This window comes from Heloderma suspectum, chromosome 2 (assembly GCF_057233095.1).
Source record: "Heloderma suspectum isolate Gila_16-S chromosome 2, 16-S_ref, whole genome shotgun sequence".
NCBI classification, from domain to species: Eukaryota; Metazoa; Chordata; class Lepidosauria; order Squamata; family Helodermatidae; genus Heloderma; species Heloderma suspectum.
The window spans coordinates 219,643,613-219,666,278 of record NC_139459.1 but is presented as its reverse complement, the minus strand read 5'-3'; the positions used below and the strand labels follow the sequence as shown (position 1 = coordinate 219,666,278).

Below are 22,666 nucleotides of genomic sequence, written 5' to 3'. Positions count from 1 at the left end.
TCCTGTTCGAACAAGATATCAAGAGGCTGCTCTACACACATCACATTTTAAAGCTCTTTTTATTTGCTCGAGGTGGGATCGACTAGAGCCGGGGATGATATCATCATCATCATCATCATCATCATCATCCTTGCTTATAGAAATGTAATAAATAATAATAAGTACTTCTATATACATGTCTATAGCTGAAGCTGCTGCTGATATAAAAGCAGTTCTCCAGGGCAATAAAATGAAATAAAAGCACGAGCGCGACGGCAGAGCAAGGTGAGGGGAAGCTGCAGAAAGAGAGAAGCCGCCCCAATTCCTCCTCCCCCCCCCCCCCGGCTGGGCCGTGGCGTAGCCTGGCCAGGGGGCGGAGTCTCCAGGCCGGCCGGCAACATGGCGGAGGCGGAAGGGGAAAGCTTGGAGTCCTGGCTGAGTGAGTAACCCCCGTCCTCTCCCCTTCCGCCGAGCAAGGGGGGCGGCAGCGGCGTGCTTCTCCCCTCGCCTCGCCGGGGGAAAGGCAGGCGGGAATGGGGCGGAGGAGGCCCGGCAGTCCGGTGGCGGGGAGGGGGCTGCGGGTGCGTGCACCGCCCGAGCGGAGTGTGAATGGGGCAGTGACGACCCAAAGGGAAGGTCTGGAGGTAGACGGGGCAGCGGAGAGAAACGGTGGGGCGGATGTGGAGGAAGAGCTTTGGGGCAAGGGAGTGGCAGCTGTGGGCCGTAGGATTGACCGAAGGGGCCAAGGCTGGAAAGGGGGGGACCGGGTGCAAAGGCAGGCCGCCGGGCTTATCCGCGCCCCGAACAGTTGTCAGGATGCGGGGATGCTGGTTGGTTTGGCTTGACGAACAGGACCAGCTGATAGTTTCTTTTCTATACAGTTAATAGGACACAAGAAGCCCCTGCTGCCCTGGGCTGCCCACCTGTGGCTGTCACCAACCTCTGCCCGGTCTGTGCCTCTTGCCTGTCATCTTTTGCCCAATTATACCTTGGTCTCCACCAGGCCATCCTTTTGGTTCGCCATTGCTAGGCTCACCTTTCGTTTAGTGCTGCTGTCTAGTCCAGTCCCGCTGATCACTCTGTTGCCGTATCATGTAGCCTCCCATCTCCCACTTCCCCTCTCTTAGTTTAGTCCTTACCAAAGGATTCTCTTGCCTTCAAAAGTTTATGCCCATCATGAGTCTCCCCCTTTGCGTCAGGGGACGGAAATCCACTTGCCACTGTGCCACTTTACGTATTGCATCAGTACCCGTTTAAGGCTTCTCCACCTCTCTGTTGTCAGTATCCGTCCATACATACCTTTAGACATATGTAAAGTGTATATGAAGTGTAGTGGCTATAGTGTCAGCATGACCTTGGGCCAGCCAATATCTCTCAGCTTAACCTACCTTGCAAGGTTGTTGTGAGGATAAAATGTGGGGGGAGAATCATGTATGCCACCTTGAGGTGGTGGTGATGATGATAATAATAATAGACAGCTGTGTAGTTATTTGGGAAGACCACAGTACTTCTCCCAACCTGTTCCACCCTCATACATACAGTACCTCAGTTTTCCATCTTCTTTATAAAGATGGTACTCCATTTTGGAAAATCATGGAAACTGGAGCCAAAGCAGCATAATGTCAGCTATGAACAAGGATGACCCTGGCTGAAATTTCACATCAGCAATGAACTCACTAGGTGTCCTTAGGCAGGCTGCTAACTCAACCTTAGCACTGTGTCTGTACTATGGACATAATAACTCACCTATCTTACAAAGCTGTTTGTAAGGAAGATTCTGATAATATTTGTGTCCTGCTTTGAAGAACTGGAATATGTTGTATCTATTAGCTATACCTCCTCTCCCCATTTTTGTACTCCCAGTATGTGGCCATATAACTTTTACCCACTTCCTCTCAGCTTCAGCTGATGTTGTTAAAATATTTCATAATTAATTATACAGTCATAATTGGCAATGCACATTTCCTGGGTGTAAATAGGACACTTCCTCTAACAAGTTGTTATGTACTGCTTTTATAGCCTCCAGTGTATTGTAATGGGCTCTGGTTACAGACGTATCTCAGTTCTGTGCTCAGTTTTGTCAGGATAGTCCAGGGGTGGGTAACTTGTGGCCCTCCAGATGCTTTGGCCTACAACTCCCATGATCCCTTATTATTGGCTATGCTGGCTAGGGCTGATGGTTGCCCACCCCTGGTATAGGCCATCCCTTGGTTCCTGACATAGTTCTCACAGTATGATGCTGTTGTTGCCAATTTCCCTTGTTTCTGGTCATATTCAGGTTTGCTTTTTCCATATTGAATTTGAGTGGGAAAAGGTTGCCATTTCCTGAAAGAAGTACCATCCCCTTGTTTCCCTGCTCTCTCTATCTGCTCAGTTGCCACTTCTCACTGCTGAGTCTATCTTGGTTTTACTCTTTAGTTTTGCTCACTTCCTGGCCATTTCCGTCTTTCAGAGTGCCATCTATAGCTCCTAAATGCTCCCAGTGGGGTGGGGGGAGCACAAAAGAAAGTTATTCCCCAGGTTGTTTCCGCATGGAGTTGGGAGCGAGGCCTTGTGTTTTGTCCACTGTAAAGAAGTGATCTTTTTTCTCCAGTATGGATCTAACAAAAAACTGTGCACTTGAATGAGCAGTGCACTCAGACTGAGACATCTAAGCAGAAATCCAGAAATGCAACTGCAGTGGACACAGACAGCCTAAAGTCTGGCCCCATTAATCAGTGCTTCATTTCTAACAGGAGGAAGGTCATGAAATTCCATGTGCATTTTTCTCTTCTAAATAACTGGTTCCTTAGCTATAAAGAACATCCCCCTCAATCTCTCCACTGGGTTGCATTCTCAGTTTTTCTAAATAAACTGTATTCTGGTATAACACAATTCTTCAATTACTATTTTACATGATAGAATACATTATAAAGGAGGGAAATAAATATATCACTAGTTTAAGAACAAAAGAAGAGCCAGCTGGATCAGACTAAGGCCCTATCTGGTCAGCATGCTGTTTTCTACAATAGCGAACTAGATGCTGATGAGAAGCCCAAAAACAAGACATAAAGTCAGTAGCCCTGTCTTGCTATTGTTCCCCAGTTATTGGTGTTCAGGCATGTTGCCTCTGATCTTGGAGTCATCATTGGTAGCCACTGATAGCCTTTAAGGTATTTTTGTCAATAATAATAATAATAATAGGTGGATCAGATGCTCAAAATCATGAAGCTTTTCTAGACACCTAAGACACTGCTTTGGAGTGTTCAAAATATTTCACATACATTATATCAGTGATCCTTACAACAGTCCTGTGAGGGAGGTTAATGTTGTTAATGTTGCAGATGGGGGGGCTGATGCTCAGACATACTGACTTAACTCCAGCCACATAGCAAGTGCATGGCAGAGGTGAGATTAGAACCATGGACTTCCTAGTACACAGCTCAGCCTCTTGGCACTATACTACACTAGTCCTTTCATATATTGCTTCAAGGACAACTGTTAACTGATGGTCTTTTTTTGTTGTTGTTGTTAAAATTATGCTCTGTTGGACAGGGCATAGAAGGCCCACAGTAGAAGACAGAGACCATTTTCTTTGTCAGGCCCCTCACCTACACCAGCCTTGAAGTGATATAGGAAATTTCCTTCACATTAGTTTCAGTGGGAGGGAAAATGTTAAATAAAATCCAAAGCTCTGCCTGAAAATAAAATGAAAAGCGAAATTCCTCCCGCCTGCCACAGAAATCTCCCCCCCCACCTTGATTTGGTTAATTACTGTTCAAAATAATGGCTTTGATGCTCAAAATCATGGTGCTTTTTCAGGAAATGTGTGTATACTGCTGGTTCACGTATGCATATTCAGCAGATAAAAGGAAGCATTTCTTCGCACAGCACGTACTTAAAACTACAGAATTTGCTACCACGAGAAGTAGTGACAGCCACCAACTTGGATGGCTTTAAAGGGGATCCAGAGAGACAATTTAAAGAGACAATTCATGAAGGACAATGCTACCAATGACTATTGGTCATGATGACTATATGCTACCTCCAGTATCAGAGGTACTATATGAGAATTGCTGAGGAACACAAGTGGGAGGGTGTGATTGCACTCATTTCCTGCTTGTGGGCTTCCAATAGGCAGCTGGTTTGCCGCTGTGTGAACACAGTGCTGGGCTAGATAGGCCTTTGGTCTGGTCAAGCATGGCACTTCTTGTATTCTTATGCGTTTGGGAAAATATTTCATGGGTGAATAGGCTTTGTGTCCTAAACTTCCTTTCTCATGTTTTTATTTCCTAATGATTCCTCCTTCTAGTTCTACCTGTGAATTCTTTGCAACAGTTACATAGATTTCACATTCTTACCAGAAGGCAAAGTGAATTCTACTTAATGATGTGCCTTTCTAGATTCATCTTCATAAACCCCAAATATAAACCCTTTGAGTAGGGTCCATCTGTTTTGTGCAGTGTGTCTAAAATATACGATGAGCCCGACTGGATCAGACCAAATGCCTATCTAGTCCAGTATTCTGTTTCCCATGATGGCCAAATAGATGCCTCTGGGAAGCGCACAAGCAGGACAAGAGGGCAATAGTCTGCTGCTGCCGCTGTACCACATGTGAACCTGGAGGTAGTATATAATCTTCATGACTGGTAGCCATTGATAACTTCACCCTCCATGAATTTGTCTAATTCCCTTTTAAAGCTGTCCAAATTGGCAGCCATCACTGCATCTTGTGGTAGGAAATTCCATAATTTAACTATAAGCTGTGTACAGAAGTACTTTGTTTTATCTGTCCTGAATCAGATAGATTCAGTATACTATTCAGTACACATCAGGTAGATTCTGTACACTATTCAGCTTCATGGGATGATAGAGGTATTTTCAGAAGAAAAAACATTGATCTTGTTTGGTTTTGCCTATACCATATTCCAATGCATATGAAACACTGTTATATATTTTATCGGACTCCAGGGGCAAATATTCACTGAATATCACCCATGTATGAAAGAAATATTTAAGTGAAATAGCAGAGAAGTATTTCTGCTTCTAACATGCTGAAAGTTTAATTGGAAATTCATTTGAAACCAGATAATATAAATATACTCTGGGAACAATTCTGCAGAGAGTCTATTAAGAAGTAGCCTTGAACAAAGATAGGAATTCTTTACTAAAAATCTGAAAACTGTTGATAGCTTCCCCAAGCAGGGAGGATTCATCCTTGCCATGAACTTCCTGCCTTTGAAGTGGAACACGTTGTCATCACTGAGCCACATAGCAATCTTATACTTTGGTCCTGACATTGCAGTGGGATAAGTCACAGTAATTCAAGTCTATGCCCCAACCACTGAGGCCGAAGAAGCTGAGGTTGATCGGTTCTATGAAGACCTACAACACCTTCTAGAACTAACACCAAAAAAAGATGTCCTCTTCATCATAGGGGATTGGAATGCTAAAGTAGGAAATCAAGAAATCACCGGGATAACAGGCAGGCATGGCCTTGGTGTACAAAATGAAGCAGGACAAAAGCTAATAGAGTTTTGCCAAGAGAACATGCTGATCATAGCAAACACTCTTTTCCAACAGCACAAGAGGCGACTCTACACATGGATGTCACCAGATGGTCAATATCGAAATCAGATTGATTATGTCCTTTGCAGCCAAAGATGGAGAAGCTCCATACAGTCAGTCAAAACAAGACCTGGAGCTGACTGTGGCTCAGATCATGAGCTGCTTCTTGCAAAATTTCGTCTTAAATTGAAGAACGTCGGGAAAACCACTAAACCGTTCAGGTATGACCTAAATCATATCCCTGATGAATATACAGTGGAGGTGAGGAATAGATTTCAGGGATTAGACCTGATAGACAGAGTGCCTGAGGAACTATGGACGGAGGTCCGTAACATTGTTCAGGAGGCAGCAACGAAATCCATCCCAAAGAAAAAGAAATGCAAGAAAGCCAAGTGGCTGTCTGATGAGGCTTTACAAGTAGCTCACGAAAGAAGGGAAGCGAAAAGCAAGGGAGAAAGGGGAAGATATACCCAACTGAACGCAGAGTTCCAGAGAATAGCAAGGAGAGACAAGAAGGCCTTCTTAAATGAACAATGCAAAGAAATCGAGGAAAACAACAGAATGGGAAAGACTAGAGATCTCTTCAAGAAAATTGGAGATCTCAAGGGAACGTTTTGTGCAAAGACGGGCATGATAAAGGACAAAGAAGGCAGGGACCTAACAGAAGCAGATGAGATTAAGAAGAGGTGGCAAGAATACACAGAAGAACTATACAGGAAAGATCTGAATGTCCCTGATAGCCATGATAGTGCGGTCACTGAACTTGAGCCGGACATCCTAGAGAGTGAAGTCAAGTGGGCCTTAGGAAGCATTAGTAACAACAAAGCTAGCGGAGATGACAGTATTCCAGCCGAGCTATTTAAAATCCTAAAAGATGATGCTGTTAAAGTGCTGCATTCAATATGTCAACAAATCTGGAACACTCAACAGTGGCCACAAGACTGGAAAAGGTCAGTTTACATTCCAGTTCCAAAGAAGGGCAACGCCAAAGAGTGTTCAAACTACCGCACAATTGCGCTCATTTCACATGCCAGCAAGGTGATGCTCAAAATCCTACAAGCTAGGCTTCAGCAGTATGCGAACCGAGAACTACCGGAAGTACAAGCTGGGTTTCGAAGAGGCAGAGGAACTAGAGATCAAATCGCCAACATTCGCTGCATCATGGAGAAAGCAAGAGAATTCCAGAAAAACGTCTATTTCTGCTTCATTGACTACGCTAAAGCCTTTGATTGTGTGGATCACAACAAACTGTGGCAAATTCTGAAAGTGATGGGAGTACCAGACCACCTTACCTGTCTCCTGAGAAACCTGTACGAGGGTCAAGAAGCAACAGTAAGAACCAGACATGGAACAACCGATTGGTTCAAAATTGGGAAAGGAGTACGACAAGGCTGCATATTGTCACCCTGCTTATTTAACTTATATGCAGAGTACATCATGAGAAATGCCGGGTTGGATGAATCAGAGGTCGGAATTAAGATTGCTGGGAGAATTATCAACAACCTCCGATATGCAGACGATACCACCCTAATGGCAGAAAGCGAAGAGGATCTCAAGAGCCTCTTGTTGAGGGTGAAAGAGGAGAGTGCAAAAGCTGGTTTGAAACTCAACATTAAAAAAACTAAGATAATGGCATCTGGCCCCATCACTTCCTGGCATATAGAAGGGGAAGAAATGGAAGCAGTGACAGATTTTACTTTCTTGGGCTCCAAGATCACCGCAGACGGTGACTGTAGCCATGAAATTAAAAGACGCTTGCTCCTTGGGAGGAAAGCTATGGCCAACCTAGACAGCATCGTAAGAAGCAGAGACATCACCTTGCCGACAAAGGTCCGTCTAATCAAAGCTATGGTTTTCCCAGTAGTAATGTATGGCTGTGAGAGCTGGACTATAAGGAAGGCTGAGCGCCGAAGAATCGATGCTTTCGAACTGTGGTGCTGGAGAAGACTCTTACGAATCCCCTGGACTGCAAGGAGGTCAAATCAGTCCATCCTAAAGGAAATCAACCCTGAGTGCTCATTGGAAGGACAGATACTGAAGCTGAAGCTCCAATATTTTGGCCACCTAATGCGAAGAGAAAACTCCCTGGAAAAGACCCTGATGCTGGGAAAGAGTGAAGGCAAAAGGAGAAGGGGACGGCAGAGGATGAGATGGCTAGATAGCATCACGGATGCAATGAATATGAACTTGAGCACGCTCCGGGAGAGAGCGCAGGACAGGAAGGCCTGGCGTGCTATGGTCCATGGGGTCACGAAGAGTCGGACACGATTGAACGACTGAACAACAACAACAAGTGATGATCCAGCAGCATGTTCTCCCCTCCTGCGTTTGGTTGCTGAGAGGTAAATAACACTCTTTGCCTCAGCTTCCATTCCTGCCTTCAGCTAAAAAGCAATGGCTGAAAATGGAATACTCAGTTGCTCCCACACAGCCAGCTCCTTTTGCTTAGCATTGTCTGTTATTCCTGTAGCTGAGCCATCTATGGTGCACAAGGTATTGTCTATAGTTTTAGCACATAATCTGTTAGGCACATTGCTCCTGAGGTCACAAAAACGCACAAAGTGGCAACAAGCAGATGGGTGTAATACAACAAATGTAAGGAGGAGAGGAATATCAGAGTATTACCAAAAATGAATGGGATATGTCTCCTCATGCGCAGGCAGGGTAACTGAACTTTTATATTGAGTAAGGAGGATCCTGTAACTAAGGTGGTGCTTCTATGATTCTTAAATGGAGTGTATACATTACAGATATTTCCCATATAAGAGAGATGGCCAATTTATGTAATTGAGGGAGATGGGCACTGTGTTCTCCAGATAGTGGGCTGGGGAGGGGCAGGAGTGGTCAGCTCCATCATAAACTTGGTTCCATCCACTAGTAAGGACTTCAGAGTTACAAAGCACATTTGCTAAGGCATAACATCACAGTTGAATCTGTACATTTTATATATAACATACAAAAATCCAAGAGAAGATGTAACATTAAAGTCTAGAATTTCTATTTCTTACAACTTCAAAACCAAGGACAATTAAAAAAAATTGCTTGGGGGCTGTATCTGGCCTATAGGCTGCTAGTTGGCCATCATGGCATATTCATACTGATTAACCTCTGGCTGTGATTTGGCATTCTGTTTGCTCCACAGATAGGAATTAAGAAACACAATGTAATGGTCCACATATTTAGCCCTTTCTAATATACTAGGTCCCCTTCATGGATCATTGCCTTGTTGTGGTGAAGGGGCTTGCATAACTCAGTGAAGCCATAAGCTATGCCGTACAGGGCCACCCAAGACGGACAGATCATGGCGGAGAGTTCTGACAAAATGTGGTCCACTGGAGAAGGAAATGGCAACCCACTCCAATATTCTTGCCAAGAAAACCCCATGGAACGTATCACAAGGCTAAAAGATATGACACCGGAAGATGAGCCCCCCAGGTCGGAAGGTGTTCAATATACTACTGGGGAAGAGCAGAGGGAATTTCCAAGTAGTGCCAGAAAGAGTGAAGCGGCTGGGCCAAAACCGAAAGGACACTCGGCTGTGGATGTGTCTGGTGGTGAAAAGAAAATCTGATGCTGTAAAGAACAATATTGTTTAGGAACCTGGAATGTAAGGTCAATGAATCAAGGTAAGCTGGAGGTGGTCAAACATGAGATGGCAAGATGGAACATCGACATCTTGGGAATCAGCGAACTAAAATGGACAAGCATGGGCGAATTTAATTCAAGTGACCATCATATCTACTACTGTGGGCAAGAATCCCTTAGAAGAAATGGAGTAGCACTCATAGTCAACAAAAGGGTGGGAAAAGCAGTACTGGGGTACAATCTCAAAAACGATAGAATGATCTCAGTACGAATCCAAGGCAAACCATTCAACATCACAGTAATTCAAATCTATGCCCCAACCACTGAAGCAAAAGAAGCTGAGGTTGATCGGTTCTATGAAGACCTACAACACCTTCTAGAACTAACACCAAAAAAAGATGTCCTCTTCATCATAGGGGATTGGAATGCTAAAGTAGGAAGTCAAGAAATCACCGGGATAACAGGCAAGCATGGCCTTGGTGTACAAAATGAAGCAGGACAAAGGCTAATAGAGTTTTGCCAAGAGAACACGCTGATCATAGCAAACACTCTTTTCCAACAGCACAAGAGGCAACTCTACACATGGGCATCACCAGATAATATCAAAATCAGATTGATTATGTCCTTTGTAGCCAAAGATGGAGAAGCTCCATACAGTCAGTCAAAACAAGACCTGGAGCTGACTGTGGCTCAGATCATGAGCTGCTTCTTGCAAAATTTCGGCTGAAATTGAAGAACGTAGGGAAAACCACTAAACCATTCAGGTATGACCTAAATCATATCCCTCATGAATATACAGTGGAGGTGAGGAAGAGATTTCAGGGATTAGACCTGATAGACAGAGTGCCTGAGGAACTATGGACAGAGGTCCGAAACATTGTTCAGGAGGCAGCAACGAAATCCATCCCAAAGAAAAAGAAATGCAAGAAAGCCAAGTGGCTGTCTGATGAGGCTTTACAAGTAGCTCACGAAAGAAGGGAAGCGAAAAGCAAGGGAGAAAGGGGAAGATATACCCAACTGAACGCAGAGTTCCAGAGAATAGCAAGGAGAGACAAGAAGGCCTTCTTAAATGAACAATGCAAAGAAATCGAGGAAAACAACAGAATGGGAAAGACTAGAGATCTCTTCAAGAAAATTGGAGATCTCAAGGGAACGTTTTGTGCAAAGACGGGCATGATAAAGGACAAAGAAGGCAGGGACCTAACAGAAGCAGATGAGATTAAGAAGAGGTGGCAAGAATACACAGAAGAACTATACAGGAAAGATCTGAATGTCCCTGATAGCCATGATAGTGCGGTCACTGAACTTGAGCCGGACATCCTAGAGAGTGAAGTCAAGTGGGCCTTAGGAAGCATTAGTAACAACAAAGCTAGCGGAGATGACAGTATTCCAGCCGAGCTATTTAAAATCCTAAAAGATGATGCTGTTAAAGTGCTGCATTCAATATGTCAACAAATCTGGAACACTCAACAGTGGCCACAAGACTGGAAAAGGTCAGTTTACATTCCAGTTCCAAAGAAGGGCAACGCCAAAGAGTGTTCAAACTACCGCACAATTGCGCTCATTTCACATGCCAGCAAGGTGATGCTCAAAATCCTACAAGCTAGGCTTCAGCAGTATGCGAACCGAGAACTACCGGAAGTACAAGCTGGGTTTCGAAGAGGCAGAGGAACTAGAGATCAAATCGCCAACATTCGCTGCATCATGGAGAAAGCAAGAGAATTCCAGAAAAACGTCTATTTCTGCTTCATTGACTACGCTAAAGCCTTTGATTGTGTGGATCACAACAAACTGTGGCAAATTCTGAAAGTGATGGGAGTACCAGACCACCTTACCTGTCTCCTGAGAAACCTGTACGAGGGTCAAGAAGCAACAGTAAGAACCAGACATGGAACAACCGATTGGTTCAAAATTGGGAAAGGAGTACGACAAGGCTGCATATTGTCACCCTGCTTATTTAACTTATATGCAGAGTACATCATGAGAAATGCCGGGTTGGATGAATCAGAGGTCGGAATTAAGATTGCTGGGAGAATTATCAACAACCTCCGATATGCAGACGATACCACCCTAATGGCAGAAAGCGAAGAGGATCTCAAGAGCCTCTTGTTGAGGGTGAAAGAGGAGAGTGCAAAAGCTGGTTTGAAACTCAACATTAAAAAAACTAAGATAATGGCATCTGGCCCCATCACTTCCTGGCATATAGAAGGGGAAGAAATGGAAGCAGTGACAGATTTTACTTTCTTGGGCTCCAAGATCACCGCAGACGGTGACTGTAGCCATGAAATTAAAAGACGCTTGCTCCTTGGGAGGAAAGCTATGGCCAACCTAGACAGCATCGTAAGAAGCAGAGACATCACCTTGCCGACAAAGGTCCGTCTAATCAAAGCTATGGTTTTCCCAGTAGTAATGTATGGCTGTGAGAGCTGGACTATAAGGAAGGCTGAGCGCCGAAGAATCGATGCTTTCGAACTGTGGTGCTGGAGAAGACTCTTACGAATCCCCTGGACTGCAAGGAGGTCAAATCAGTCCATCCTAAAGGAAATCAACCCTGAGTGCTCATTGGAAGGACAGATACTGAAGCTGAAGCTCCAATATTTTGGCCACCTAATGCGAAGAGAAAACTCCCTGGAAAAGACCCTGATGCTGGGAAAGAGTGAAGGCAAAAGGAGAAGGGGACGGCAGAGGATGAGATGGCTAGATAGCATCACGGATGCAATGAATATGAACTTGAGCACGCTCCGGGAGAGAGCGCAGGACAGGAAGGCCTGGCGTGCTATGGTCCATGGGGTCACGAAGAGTCGGACACGACTGAACGACTGAACAACAACAACAAGTGATGATCCAGCAGCATGTTCTCCCCTCCTGCGTTTGGTTGCTGAGAGGTAAATAACACTCTTTGCCTCAGCTTCCATTCCTGCCTTCAGCTAAAAAGCAATGGCTGAAAATGGAATACTCAGTTGCTCCCACACAGCCAGCTCCTTTTGCTTAGCATTGTCTGTTATTCCTGTAGCTGAGCCATCTATGGTGCACAAGGTATTGTCTATAGTTTTAGCACATAATCTGTTAGGCACATTGCTCCTGAGGTCACAAAAACGCACAAAGTGGCAACAAGCAGATGGGTGTAATACAACAAATGTAAGGAGGAGAGGAATATCAGAGTATTACCAAAAATGAATGGGATATGTCTCCTCATGCGCAGGCAGGGTAACTGAACTTTTATATTGAGTAAGGAGGATCCTGTAACTAAGGTGGTGCTTCTATGATTCTTAAATGGAGTGTATACATTACAGATATTTCCCATATAAGAGAGATGGCCAATTTATGTAATTGAGGGAGATGGGCACTGTGTTCTCCAGATAGTGGGCTGGGGAGGGGCAGGAGTGGTCAGCTCCATCATAAACTTGGTTCCATCCACTAGTAAGGACTTCAGAGTTACAAAGCACATTTGCTAAGGCATAACATCACAGTTGAATCTGTACATTTTATATATAACATACAAAAATCCAAGAGAAGATGTAACATTAAAGTCTAGAATTTCTATTTCTTACAACTTCAAAACCAAGGACAATTAAAAAAAATTGCTTGGGGGCTGTATCTGGCCTATAGGCTGCTAGTTGGCCATCATGGCATATTCATACTGATTAACCTCTGGCTGTGATTTGGCATTCTGTTTGCTCCACAGATAGGAATTAAGAAACACAATGTAATGGTCCACATATTTAGCCCTTTCTAATATACTAGGTCCCCTTCATGGATCATTGCCTTGTTGTGGTGAAGGGGCTTGCATAACTCAGTGAAGCCATAAGCTATGCCGTACAGGGCCACCCAAGACGGACAGATCATGGCGGAGAGTTCTGACAAAATGTGGTCCACTGGAGAAGGAAATGGCAACCCACTCCAATATTCTTGCCAAGAAAACCCCATGGAACGTATCACAAGGCTAAAAGATATGACACCGGAAGATGAGCCCCCCAGGTCGGAAGGTGTTCAATATACTACTGGGGAAGAGCAGAGGGAATTTCCAAGTAGTGCCAGAAAGAGTGAAGCGGCTGGGCCAAAACCGAAAGGACACTCGGCTGTGGATGTGTCTGGTGGTGAAAAGAAAATCTGATGCTGTAAAGAACAATATTGTTTAGGAACCTGGAATGTAAGGTCAATGAATCAAGGTAAGCTGGAGGTGGTCAAACATGAGATGGCAAGATGGAACATCGACATCTTGGGAATCAGCGAACTAAAATGGACAAGCATGGGCGAATTTAATTCAAGTGACCATCATATCTACTACTGTGGGCAAGAATCCCTTAGAAGAAATGGAGTAGCACTCATAGTCAACAAAAGGGTGGGAAAAGCAGTACTGGGGTACAATCTCAAAAACGATAGAATGATCTCAGTACGAATCCAAGGCAAACCATTCAACATCACAGTAATTCAAATCTATGCCCCAACCACTGAAGCAAAAGAAGCTGAGGTTGATCGGTTCTATGAAGACCTACAACACCTTCTAGAACTAACACCAAAAAAAGATGTCCTCTTCATCATAGGGGATTGGAATGCTAAAGTAGGAAGTCAAGAAATCACCGGGATAACAGGCAAGCATGGCCTTGGTGTACAAAATGAAGCAGGACAAAGGCTAATAGAGTTTTGCCAAGAGAACACGCTGATCATAGCAAACACTCTTTTCCAACAGCACAAGAGGCAACTCTACACATGGGCATCACCAGATAATATCAAAATCAGATTGATTATGTCCTTTGTAGCCAAAGATGGAGAAGCTCCATACAGTCAGTCAAAACAAGACCTGGAGCTGACTGTGGCTCAGATCATGAGCTGCTTCTTGCAAAATTTCGGCTGAAATTGAAGAACGTAGGGAAAACCACTAAACCATTCAGGTATGACCTAAATCATATCCCTCATGAATATACAGTGGAGGTGAGGAAGAGATTTCAGGGATTAGACCTGATAGACAGAGTGCCTGAGGAACTATGGACAGAGGTCCGAAACATTGTTCAGGAGGCAGCAACGAAATCCATCCCAAAGAAAAAGAAATGCAAGAAAGCCAAGTGGCTGTCTGATGAGGCTTTACAAGTAGCTCACGAAAGAAGGGAAGCGAAAAGCAAGGGAGAAAGGGGAAGATATACCCAACTGAACGCAGAGTTCCAGAGAATAGCAAGGAGAGACAAGAAGGCCTTCTTAAATGAACAATGCAAAGAAATCGAGGAAAACAACAGAATGGGAAAGACTAGAGATCTCTTCAAGAAAATTGGAGATCTCAAGGGAACGTTTTGTGCAAAGACGGGCATGATAAAGGACAAAGAAGGCAGGGACCTAACAGAAGCAGATGAGATTAAGAAGAGGTGGCAAGAATACACAGAAGAACTATACAGGAAAGATCTGAATGTCCCTGATAGCCATGATAGTGCGGTCACTGAACTTGAGCCGGACATCCTAGAGAGTGAAGTCAAGTGGGCCTTAGGAAGCATTAGTAACAACAAAGCTAGCGGAGATGACAGTATTCCAGCCGAGCTATTTAAAATCCTAAAAGATGATGCTGTTAAAGTGCTGCATTCAATATGTCAACAAATCTGGAACACTCAACAGTGGCCACAAGACTGGAAAAGGTCAGTTTACATTCCAGTTCCAAAGAAGGGCAACGCCAAAGAGTGTTCAAACTACCGCACAATTGCGCTCATTTCACATGCCAGCAAGGTGATGCTCAAAATCCTACAAGCTAGGCTTCAGCAGTATGCGAACCGAGAACTACCGGAAGTACAAGCTGGGTTTCGAAGAGGCAGAGGAACTAGAGATCAAATCGCCAACATTCGCTGCATCATGGAGAAAGCAAGAGAATTCCAGAAAAACGTCTATTTCTGCTTCATTGACTACGCTAAAGCCTTTGATTGTGTGGATCACAACAAACTGTGGCAAATTCTGAAAGTGATGGGAGTACCAGACCACCTTACCTGTCTCCTGAGAAACCTGTACGAGGGTCAAGAAGCAACAGTAAGAACCAGACATGGAACAACCGATTGGTTCAAAATTGGGAAAGGAGTACGACAAGGCTGCATATTGTCACCCTGCTTATTTAACTTATATGCAGAGTACATCATGAGAAATGCCGGGTTGGATGAATCAGAGGTCGGAATTAAGATTGCTGGGAGAATTATCAACAACCTCCGATATGCAGACGATACCACCCTAATGGCAGAAAGCGAAGAGGATCTCAAGAGCCTCTTGTTGAGGGTGAAAGAGGAGAGTGCAAAAGCTGGTTTGAAACTCAACATTAAAAAAACTAAGATAATGGCATCTGGCCCCATCACTTCCTGGCATATAGAAGGGGAAGAAATGGAAGCAGTGACAGATTTTACTTTCTTGGGCTCCAAGATCACCGCAGACGGTGACTGTAGCCATGAAATTAAAAGACGCTTGCTCCTTGGGAGGAAAGCTATGGCCAACCTAGACAGCATCGTAAGAAGCAGAGACATCACCTTGCCGACAAAGGTCCGTCTAATCAAAGCTATGGTTTTCCCAGTAGTAATGTATGGCTGTGAGAGCTGGACTATAAGGAAGGCTGAGCGCCGAAGAATCGATGCTTTCGAACTGTGGTGCTGGAGAAGACTCTTACGAATCCCCTGGACTGCAAGGAGGTCAAATCAGTCCATCCTAAAGGAAATCAACCCTGAGTGCTCATTGGAAGGACAGATACTGAAGCTGAAGCTCCAATATTTTGGCCACCTAATGCGAAGAGAAAACTCCCTGGAAAAGACCCTGATGCTGGGAAAGAGTGAAGGCAAAAGGAGAAGGGGACGGCAGAGGATGAGATGGCTAGATAGCATCACGGATGCAATGAATATGAACTTGAGCACGCTCCGGGAGAGAGCGCAGGACAGGAAGGCCTGGCGTGCTATGGTCCATGGGGTCACGAAGAGTCGGACACGACTGAACGACTGAACAACAACAACAAGTGATGATCCAGCAGCATGTTCTCCCCTCCTGCGTTTGGTTGCTGAGAGGTAAATAACACTCTTTGCCTCAGCTTCCATTCCTGCCTTCAGCTAAAAAGCAATGGCTGAAAATGGAATACTCAGTTGCTCCCACACAGCCAGCTCCTTTTGCTTAGCATTGTCTGTTATTCCTGTAGCTGAGCCATCTATGGTGCACAAGGTATTGTCTATAGTTTTAGCACATAATCTGTTAGGCACATTGCTCCTGAGGTCACAAAAACGCACAAAGTGGCAACAAGCAGATGGGTGTAATACAACAAATGTAAGGAGGAGAGGAATATCAGAGTATTACCAAAAATGAATGGGATATGTCTCCTCATGCGCAGGCAGGGTAACTGAACTTTTATATTGAGTAAGGAGGATCCTGTAACTAAGGTGGTGCTTCTATGATTCTTAAATGGAGTGTATACATTACAGATATTTCCCATATAAGAGAGATGGCCAATTTATGTAATTGAGGGAGATGGGCACTGTGTTCTCCAGATAGTGGGCTGGGGAGGGGCAGGAGTGGTCAGCTCCATCATAAACTTGGTTCCATCCACTAGTAAGGACTTCAGAGTTACAAAGCACATTTGCTAAGGCATAACATCACAGTTGAATCTGTACATTTTATATATAACATACAAAAATCCAAGAGAAGATGTAACATTAAAGTCTAGAATTTCTATTTCTTACAACTTCAAAACCAAGGACAATTAAAAAAAATTGCTTGGGGGCTGTATCTGGCCTATAGGCTGCTAGTTGGCCATCATGGCATATTCATACTGATTAACCTCTGGCTGTGATTTGGCATTCTGTTTGCTCCACAGATAGGAATTAAGAAACACAATGTAATGGTCCACATATTTAGCCCTTTCTAATATACTAGGTCCCCTTCATGGATCATTGCCTTGTTGTGGTGAAGGGGCTTGCATAACTCAGTGAAGCCATAAGCTATGCCGTACAGGGCCACCCAAGACGGACAGATCATGGCGGAGAGTTCTGACAAAATGTGGTCCACTGGAGAAGGAAATGGCAACCCACTCCAATATTCTTGCCAAGAAAACCCCATGGAACGTATCACAAGGCTAAAAGATATGACACCGGAAGATGAGCCCCCCAGGTCGGAAGGTGTTCAATATACTACTGGGGAAGAGCAGAGGGAATTTCCAAGTAGTGCCAGAAAGAGTGAAGCGGCTGGGCCAAAACCGAAAGGACACTCGGCTGTGGATGTGTCTGGTGGTGAAAAGAAAATCTGATGCTGTAAAGAACAATATTGTTTAGGAACCTGGAATGTAAGGTCAATGAATCAAGGTAAGCTGGAGGTGGTCAAACATGAGATGGCAAGATGGAACATCGACATCTTGGGAATCAGCGAACTAAAATGGACAAGCATGGGCGAATTTAATTCAAGTGACCATCATATCTACTACTGTGGGCAAGAATCCCTTAGAAGAAATGGAGTAGCACTCATAGTCAACAAAAGGGTGGGAAAAGCAGTACTGGGGTACAATCTCAAAAACGATAGAATGATCTCAGTACGAATCCAAGGCAAACCATTCAACATCACAGTAATTCAAATCTATGCCCCAACCACTGAAGCAAAAGAAGCTGAGGTTGATCGGTTCTATGAAGACCTACAACACCTTCTAGAACTAACACCAAAAAAAGATGTCCTCTTCATCATAGGGGATTGGAATGCTAAAGTAGGAAGTCAAGAAATCACCGGGATAACAGGCAAGCATGGCCTTGGTGTACAAAATGAAGCAGGACAAAGGCTAATAGAGTTTTGCCAAGAGAACACGCTGATCATAGCAAACACTCTTTTCCAACAGCACAAGAGGCAACTCTACACATGGGCATCACCAGATAATATCAAAATCAGATTGATTATGTCCTTTGTAGCCAAAGATGGAGAAGCTCCATACAGTCAGTCAAAACAAGACCTGGAGCTGACTGTGGCTCAGATCATGAGCTGCTTCTTGCAAAATTTCGGCTGAAATTGAAGAACGTAGGGAAAACCACTAAACCATTCAGGTATGACCTAAATCATATCCCTCATGAATATACAGTGGAGGTGAGGAAGAGATTTCAGGGATTAGACCTGATAGACAGAGTGCCTGAGGAACTATGGACAGAGGTCCGAAACATTGTTCAGGAGGCAGCAACGAAATCCATCCCAAAGAAAAAGAAATGCAAGAAAGCCAAGTGGCTGTCTGATGAGGCTTTACAAGTAGCTCACGAAAGAAGGGAAGCGAAAAGCAAGGGAGAAAGGGGAAGATATACCCAACTGAACGCAGAGTTCCAGAGAATAGCAAGGAGAGACAAGAAGGCCTTCTTAAATGAACAATGCAAAGAAATCGAGGAAAACAACAGAATGGGAAAGACTAGAGATCTCTTCAAGAAAATTGGAGATCTCAAGGGAACGTTTTGTGCAAAGACGGGCATGATAAAGGACAAAGAAGGCAGGGACCTAACAGAAGCAGATGAGATTAAGAAGAGGTGGCAAGAATACACAGAAGAACTATACAGGAAAGATCTGAATGTCCCTGATAGCCATGATAGTGCGGTCACTGAACTTGAGCCGGACATCCTAGAGAGTGAAGTCAAGTGGGCCTTAGGAAGCATTAGTAACAACAAAGCTAGCGGAGATGACAGTATTCCAGCCGAGCTATTTAAAATCCTAAAAGATGATGCTGTTAAAGTGCTGCATTCAATATGTCAACAAATCTGGAACACTCAACAGTGGCCACAAGACTGGAAAAGGTCAGTTTACATTCCAGTTCCAAAGAAGGGCAACGCCAAAGAGTGTTCAAACTACCGCACAATTGCGCTCATTTCACATGCCAGCAAGGTGATGCTCAAAATCCTACAAGCTAGGCTTCAGCAGTATGCGAACCGAGAACTACCGGAAGTACAAGCTGGGTTTCGAAGAGGCAGAGGAACTAGAGATCAAATCGCCAACATTCGCTGCATCATGGAGAAAGCAAGAGAATTCCAGAAAAACGTCTATTTCTGCTTCATTGACTACGCTAAAGCCTTTGATTGTGTGGATCACAACAAACTGTGGCAAATTCTGAAAGTGATGGGAGTACCAGACCACCTTACCTGTCTCCTGAGAAACCTGTACGAGGGTCAAGAAGCAACAGTAAGAACCAGACATGGAACAACCGATTGGTTCAAAATTGGGAAAGGAGTACGACAAGGCTGCATATTGTCACCCTGCTTATTTAACTTATATGCAGAGTACATCATGAGAAATGCCGGGTTGGATGAATCAGAGGTCGGAATTAAGATTGCTGGGAGAATTATCAACAACCTCCGATATGCAGACGATACCACCCTAATGGCAGAAAGCGAAGAGGATCTCAAGAGCCTCTTGTTGAGGGTGAAAGAGGAGAGTGCAAAAGCTGGTTTGAAACTCAACATTAAAAAAACTAAGATAATGGCATCTGGCCCCATCACTTCCTGGCATATAGAAGGGGAAGAAATGGAAGCAGTGACAGATTTTACTTTCTTGGGCTCCAAGATCACCGCAGACGGTGACTGTAGCCATGAAATTAAAAGACGCTTGCTCCTTGGGAGGAAAGCTATGGCCAACCTAGACAGCATCGTAAGAAGCAGAGACATCACCTTGCCGACAAAGGTCCGTCTAATCAAAGCTATGGTTTTCCCAGTAGTAATGTATGGCTGTGAGAGCTGGACTATAAGGAAGGCTGAGCGCCGAAGAATCGATGCTTTCGAACTGTGGTGCTGGAGAAGACTCTTACGAATCCCCTGGACTGCAAGGAGGTCAAATCAGTCCATCCTAAAGGAAATCAACCCTGAGTGCTCATTGGAAGGACAGATACTGAAGCTGAAGCTCCAATATTTTGGCCACCTAATGCGAAGAGAAAACTCCCTGGAAAAGACCCTGATGCTGGGAAAGAGTGAAGGCAAAAGGAGAAGGGGACGGCAGAGGATGAGATGGCTAGATAGCATCACGGATGCAATGAATATGAACTTGAGCACGCTCCGGGAGAGAGCGCAGGACAGGAAGGCCTGGCGTGCTATGGTCCATGGGGTCACGAAGAGTCGGACACGACTGAACGACTGAACAACAACAACAAGTGATGATCCAGCAGCATGTTCTCCCCTCCTGCGTTTGGTTGCTGAGAGGTAAATAACACTCTTTGCCTCAGCTTCCATTCCTGCCTTCAGCTAAAAAGCAATGGCTGAAAATGGAATACTCAGTTGCTCCCACACAGCCAGCTCCTTTTGCTTAGCATTGTCTGTTATTCCTGTAGCTGAGCCATCTATGGTGCACAAGGTATTGTCTATAGTTTTAGCACATAATCTGTTAGGCACATTGCTCCTGAGGTCACAAAAACGCACAAAGTGGCAACAAGCAGATGGGTGTAATACAACAAATGTAAGGAGGAGAGGAATATCAGAGTATTACCAAAAATGAATGGGATATGTCTCCTCATGCGCAGGCAGGGTAACTGAACTTTTATATTGAGTAAGGAGGATCCTGTAACTAAGGTGGTGCTTCTATGATTCTTAAATGGAGTGTATACATTACAGATATTTCCCATATAAGAGAGATGGCCAATTTATGTAATTGAGGGAGATGGGCACTGTGTTCTCCAGATAGTGGGCTGGGGAGGGGCAGGAGTGGTCAGCTCCATCATAAACTTGGTTCCATCCACTAGTAAGGACTTCAGAGTTACAAAGCACATTTGCTAAGGCATAACATCACAGTTGAATCTGTACATTTTATATATAACATACAAAAATCCAAGAGAAGATGTAACATTAAAGTCTAGAATTTCTATTTCTTACAACTTCAAAACCAAGGACAATTAAAAAAAATTGCTTGGGGGCTGTATCTGGCCTATAGGCTGCTAGTTGGCCATCATGGCATATTCATACTGATTAACCTCTGGCTGTGATTTGGCATTCTGTTTGCTCCACAGATAGGAATTAAGAAACACAATGTAATGGTCCACATATTTAGCCCTTTCTAATATACTAGGTCCCCTTCATGGATCATTGCCTTGTTGTGGTGAAGGGGCTTGCATAACTCAGTGAAGCCATAAGCTATGCCGTACAGGGCCACCCAAGACGGACAGATCATGGCGGAGAGTTCTGACAAAATGTGGTCCACTGGAGAAGGAAATGGCAACCCACTCCAATATTCTTGCCAAGAAAACCCCATGGAACGTATCACAAGGCTAAAAGATATGACACCGGAAGATGAGCCCCCCAGGTCGGAAGGTGTTCAATATACTACTGGGGAAGAGCAGAGGGAATTTCCAAGTAGTGCCAGAAAGAGTGAAGCGGCTGGGCCAAAACCGAAAGGACACTCGGCTGTGGATGTGTCTGGTGGTGAAAAGAAAATCTGATGCTGTAAAGAACAATATTGTTTAGGAACCTGGAATGTAAGGTCAATGAATCAAGGTAAGCTGGAGGTGGTCAAACATGAGATGGCAAGATGGAACATCGACATCTTGGGAATCAGCGAACTAAAATGGACAAGCATGGGCGAATTTAATTCAAGTGACCATCATATCTACTACTGTGGGCAAGAATCCCTTAGAAGAAATGGAGTAGCACTCATAGTCAACAAAAGGGTGGGAAAAGCAGTACTGGGGTACAATCTCAAAAACGATAGAATGATCTCAGTACGAATCCAAGGCAAACCATTCAACATCACAGTAATTCAAATCTATGCCCCAACCACTGAAGCAAAAGAAGCTGAGGTTGATCGGTTCTATGAAGACCTACAACACCTTCTAGAACTAACACCAAAAAAAGATGTCCTCTTCATCATAGGGGATTGGAATGCTAAAGTAGGAAGTCAAGAAATCACCGGGATAACAGGCAAGCATGGCCTTGGTGTACAAAATGAAGCAGGACAAAGGCTAATAGAGTTTTGCCAAGAGAACACGCTGATCATAGCAAACACTCTTTTCCAACAGCACAAGAGGCAACTCTACACATGGGCATCACCAGATAATATCAAAATCAGATTGATTATGTCCTTTGTAGCCAAAGATGGAGAAGCTCCATACAGTCAGTCAAAACAAGACCTGGAGCTGACTGTGGCTCAGATCATGAGCTGCTTCTTGCAAAATTTCGGCTGAAATTGAAGAACGTAGGGAAAACCACTAAACCATTCAGGTATGACCTAAATCATATCCCTCATGAATATACAGTGGAGGTGAGGAAGAGATTTCAGGGATTAGACCTGATAGACAGAGTGCCTGAGGAACTATGGACAGAGGTCCGAAACATTGTTCAGGAGGCAGCAACGAAATCCATCCCAAAGAAAAAGAAATGCAAGAAAGCCAAGTGGCTGTCTGATGAGGCTTTACAAGTAGCTCACGAAAGAAGGGAAGCGAAAAGCAAGGGAGAAAGGGGAAGATATACCCAACTGAACGCAGAGTTCCAGAGAATAGCAAGGAGAGACAAGAAGGCCTTCTTAAATGAACAATGCAAAGAAATCGAGGAAAACAACAGAATGGGAAAGACTAGAGATCTCTTCAAGAAAATTGGAGATCTCAAGGGAACGTTTTGTGCAAAGACGG

The 22,666-nt window shown here is 44.3% G+C and overlaps 1 protein-coding gene across 5 annotated transcripts in view; it reads left to right on the top strand.

Annotated features, from left to right (window-relative positions):
• The first annotated feature begins 357 nt into the window (after positions 1-357).
• Positions 358-22,666, top strand: part of GGA3 (golgi associated, gamma adaptin ear containing, ARF binding protein 3) — a 54,037-nt gene continuing 31,728 nt past the window's right edge. For 4 of the 5 annotated variants that reach the window (XR_014788276.1, XM_084838032.1, XM_084838034.1 and 1 more), the window contains exon 1: positions 358-418. Coding sequence is in view for 3 of the 5 variants with exons in the window: in XM_084838032.1 (XP_084694158.1) it covers positions 379-418 (40 nt within the window). In the remaining 2 variants the exon portion in view is untranslated. Of the gene's footprint in view, positions 419-860; positions 929-22,666 lie in introns of all 5 variants that reach the window. The other variant, XM_084838036.1, reaches the window with a different exon arrangement.